This window comes from Pygoscelis adeliae, unplaced genomic scaffold (assembly GCF_000699105.1).
Source record: "Pygoscelis adeliae isolate BGI_AS28 unplaced genomic scaffold, ASM69910v1 Scaffold222, whole genome shotgun sequence".
NCBI lineage: Eukaryota > Metazoa > Chordata > Aves > Sphenisciformes > Spheniscidae > Pygoscelis > Pygoscelis adeliae.
The window spans coordinates 209702-214672 of NW_008824309.1; the positions used below are offsets into that span (position 1 = coordinate 209702).

Sequence of the window (4971 nt, forward strand, 5' to 3'; positions counted from 1 at the left end):
ATGCAATACAGAGATCCTTTACAGCTATTTCATTTCAGTGTATCTTTCACAGGTTTGAAAGATAGATATTGTGTTCTTTGCTTTCGGATATTTTTCCTATGTTTATAGGTTACATTTTGTTTGCTATTAGATGTCTGTTGTTCCCTGCCACCTCAAATGCATGCTTCCTTGTGGGTGGTGATATTACTTATTTCTCAGAAAAGCAAATCTGAAAAAGAGGGAAGACAGAACGTTGTCAGTTTTGTAGGAATTCGTAAATCCTCATTCAAGAGCGATTACTTTGTTGAATAAAATAAAATTGTCTTCTGTAATTCAGGTTACCTAAAATATGGATTATGTATTGTGCTTGTGGATTATCAACTACGACACAGAGAAAAATGCTGTTGTGTTAACAGGGATTTGTGAGCTTTCATGGCCTATTACTCCTCCACAACTGCTGGGCTGCTTATTTCAAACTGTCTTTTCAGACTCTTCTGGAAGATACCCGCTTGTTTATAGAAACAGAGTTTCACTAGGAATGCCAACAAAATGTTTATTATGACTACTTGTTAACTCCGTAATACAGAAATATCTTGGAAGTCTAATGAAAAATATTATTACTGCTAGATATAAAGGAAGTAGAATGAATAGATACGCCAAATGCTGATTTCCTCTGTTTTTTTTCTTGAAATGACTGTTTAAGTTTTTGGGTGTCATCATGTTCCCTCTCCCCTCCCACTCCAAACAAAAGTATCATGTATTTCCTCTGTTGATTTTTAGGCATTCGAAAGGGATGTTCTTGCTGATTCAAGACAACATAGTTCTGTCCAGGACTCCACACTGGGGATAAGGACATGGGACTCCTCCTGCCAGATTCCAGATGGTTCATTACAACTGACATCTTGGTTGACAACTGTGAAAAGGAACTTTGGATTATTTTATTTTATTTTTGTGGGAGACCACAATCCCCAAACTGTAGGACATATCAGGTACTAAATCAGATACTTCCTTAGACTTTTCCATAATGTTATTTGATTGTTATTTGTTTTCTATGAAGGACTTTAAGCATTCAGATCGTATTCTTTGTTTCTTTTAAGAAATGTAAAATTCTTGGGTTTACATCTTGCACTGTAGCTGAGTAATGACAAGAAGTTGTATTTCTTATTTCTTAGGGAAAATTAGGGTGGTTCTGTTATAGCTTTAATCATTAGAGTTATCTTTATATAGCATTTAAAATGATCATTATGATTATAAATTATTATTATAAATTATAATTACTGATAATGGTTATTATTATCCTAATTATCAAAACTGTCTCTTTCTTTCTTCTTGGTAGCTTTTGAGAGAGAGCACTTAATTTTATTAAGACTAGTTTTGCTACATTTAGTAGGTAAGATAGTTCCTGCATTCAGAACTTGTCCAGTTGTTACCTGGCAACTAGGAAACTTAAAAGTTTTAGTGAGGTTTATGAATCTTTGCACCCTTGGTGCATTATGATTCATCTATTTACTTTCAACCCTTTTAAAATAAATCTATATGTAATTCTCTTTTCGAATGAGAAAAGCTTCCCTTGTTTCTCTTAGAACCTAGTTTGATTCAGAGAATCTGAATGTTCAGGTGTTTATTTTAAAATACAGAAGGGAAAATCTGCAAGCATTATCTTGTAGTGTAGCTCTTAGTTCTTGTTTGTATAGATGTCTGTTATTATAAGTCTCTTGATAAAAGTGGTTAAAAAGAAAATGATCACTCTCTGATACAAGACAGGAAAAAATATCGTAACAGGAGGGGGAATCCTTTTTGCAGCAAAATCATGTTTATTTTGGGTAGCTGTTTAGGTATGTAATTTTTTAAAATTTAATTCAAAATTACTCAGTGATCCACTTTTTCTTTGTCCTAAAGGTTCCATATTTCTTGTAGAATTTTAAAATAACCTTTTGTAATGAGGATGTCTGATATTCTTACTGTAAAAGATGAAACTGATGCAATGAAGGGTTCAGAAGCTGAATTTAAAGATGCAGACCCAGTTGAAAACCTTATAAAATCAGGAAGTCAGGAGCAGATTCAAGTGGAAAAGGATGAGAATTGTCCTGATAGCAAAAACAATATGCCGGTAAGAAGCTTTTCACTTTATTTTTCATTAGTATATCATGTTAAGTAAGTCTGTGTCTTGTTCTTCTCCCTTTCTCATGATCCTCTTATGTGTTTCTTTGGTACAGGTTGGGAAAACTTGACTGGTGTTAGGGAAGCGAGTAGGATGATTATTGCTTCCTCTCTCCTCCTTTGCCCCACTTCTCTGTTTATATTCATGTAAATATGAGAGTCAGTCATTTTTAATTGTTTGAAGTAGATGAGCAGTTTGCATGGGAACCAGACAATTTGTCTATATTTGTGTTTTCCTGAGTGCACATGTGAAGCTGAGTCTTTTCATTGTAGCAGAAGAAGGGAAAAACTCAGCACTCAAGCTGTCTTTTGCTGTTGCTGAATCCTGACTGAGTTTCAGAGGCTGGGCTGTGTTAAGAATACACAATATAGTAGTAGTGTGGTTTGATCAAAATACTAAAATGTTGAGCGTTGCTTGTATGAGCAAAGCACTACAGCACAGCTCAGCATGTCTGCCCTGAGTAGGGGTGACCAATCTAGGGCTCTTGAGCTATGTGCAGCTTACAAGTGGCTCAGGTGTAACTTTTACAGCAGAGCTGTACAGCATAAGGCTGAAGTAATCAGATGTAGGTAATCCAAATCCCCAGGTGTCAGAGGAATCAAGTCAGCAGAGCTCCTGAGGCCAGTAGGTCTGGGTCCTGCCCTAGCCAGCAGCAGAAGGTCCAGCCCCTTTCTCCCTACATAAGTGGTGGAGTGAGCTGGTGAGCTATCATCCCATCTTGGCTGCTAGCCAGTACTCCCCGTACCTTCCCTTTTCCTCCGTTCTTTACTGCTTGACAATTTTGGTATGTGATTTATTAGGTAGGAAAGCTTAGGCAGTCCTCGTGCATACGCTGAAGAGCTGATGCATACAAATGATTGGCCTTTGCAAGGTGGGAGATGTACGTATAAAGAAATTGTGGCATCAAATTTCAAGTGAGAAAGAGAGAGGGGAAATAGCATGAAAATATCTTGTGTTAAAGGAGAACACACCAATAAGGATGGGTTAAGAATTTATGGCAGCAGATTTAATACCTCTGAGGTTTAGTTGTGCAGTTAGTGTTTATGCTCAAGAGGTCTGAAAGATGGGTCTCTTTCACATGGGACAAACTGGCTAACTCCTGGCTGAGGCTGCCCACTTGGTCATTGAAGACTATGAGTGTCTTAGATGAGGTGAGGAATTAAGGAAAGCAACTGAAATTTTCTGGCACAACCTAGAAAACGGGGCAAATTTCTAAGAGAAAACACAGAAGCTTGTGTTAGATAAAAATTAGTTTTCTATAGGAATTTTCTGTCTGTGGGTTAATAATAAACGGTTTTCTGATAAAAATCCTGATGGGGATATGGGGTATGGCAGTATTCTCTTGTGGGTTGCAAGAACAGGACAGTAGCTTATTAGATTCTTGTTATTGAGAGTTGAGTAAAAGGTTCTTTTGGGAGTAGTTTTGTTCAAGACTAACAATTCAATATTCCACTGAGTGAAGTAAGCTCTATCTGCTGTGTTAAATTGCTTCCAAATAAATCTTGTAGACCACGGTGATAACAATACGGTTTTACACTTTAATATTTGCTGGCTTTATTAAGGCTGGCATCAGTGTAAATAGATAATTTTATGGAAAAAATAAATCCTTAAAATTAAATACTTCTCTGTAACATGAGAAATAACTGCTACTGAAAAGCTGGTAGATGTTATAGCTGAGCTGATATTTTCTTTAATCAATGGAATATCCCAGTAGTGAGCCTTAAAAATTAATTTAAGGTTTATTTATTTTCATACAGTTCAGTAACTTGGAAAAATCTCATTCACATTTTCTCATTCAACAGATTTTAGCGTGGAAACTTCTATGAGACTCAAGTGGCAAATCTGCCTTCCTGCAAACAAGTGTTGCTGTATAGTCAGGCTTAGTCTAGAGAAATGAATCTGGTGCTGTCAATGGCAGTGGGGTTGACAAGGGGGTTGGTTGCTTGGTTTTGCTCTTGTACAAGAGTAATAGCTGGTGGCTGAGATAATTATCTGGGTCCACGTGATGAACTGAACAACTGTGTAATGAAGGCTGTCTGATGGAGACAGTTTTACTGTCATCTTCATTTAGTGTTGGTGTGAGTGTTGTGTTTAGGAGTCTCCATCAGAATCAGAACATTGCTGTTACATGAGTAGTGTAATTAAAAACTGAGTTTGTAGGCTGAGGATGTTCATTTCCAGAGCGGTAGGAAGACAGTCAATTACAAAGTGGAACCTTGCTAATGTAAGCCCTTTGCAACAATTGAAGTCAGTGAAAGTTAATGTCACTTGTACTGTGGTCACCGCTAGTGCAAATATATATGTATGTCATATATTTGAGGCTTCTTCATTGAAAGCATGTCTTATGCTCAAATACAAAACAAATTTTGGCCTGTCCATAGTAAACAAAACTAGGAACGGTAGAGGAGTCAGCAAGTGTTTAACTAATGGATGATTAAATAGTTTGACTAGTGAAATTCCACTGGATGTACTACTTTTCATTAAGTGCAGGTTAAATGTTACTGTAGTGGTGGGAAAAAGGGCAAAGGATTTGCTGAGAAATGTTAGAGAAGATAGAATCATAGAATCATTAAGGCTGGAAGAGACCTCTAAGATCATCGAGTCCAACCGTCAACCCAACACCACCATGCCCACTAAACCATGTCCCTAAGCACCTCATCTACCCGTCTTTTAAATACCTCCAGGGGTGGTGACTCAACCACTTCCCTGGGCAGCCTGTTCCAAGGTTTAACCACTCTTTTAGTAATGAAATGTTTCCTAATATCCAATCTAAACCTCCCCTGGCACAACTTGAGGCCGTTTCCTCTTGTCCTATCGCTTGTTACTTGGGA

General features: G+C 37.3%; 1 protein-coding gene across 11 annotated transcripts in view; it reads left to right on the plus strand.

Moving 5' to 3' along the window:
- The first annotated feature begins 759 nt into the window (after positions 1 to 759).
- Positions 760 to 4971, plus strand: part of R3HDM1 (R3H domain containing 1) — a 57707-nt gene continuing 53495 nt past the window's right edge. For all 11 annotated transcript variants that reach the window (XM_009318923.1, XM_009318920.1, XM_009318921.1 and 8 more), the window contains exons 1-2: positions 760 to 968; positions 1879 to 2089. In XM_009318923.1, coding sequence (XP_009317198.1) covers positions 1919 to 2089 — 171 coding nt within the window. In that variant the 5' untranslated portion in view covers positions 760 to 968; positions 1879 to 1918. The remainder of the gene's footprint in view (positions 969 to 1878; positions 2090 to 4971) is intronic.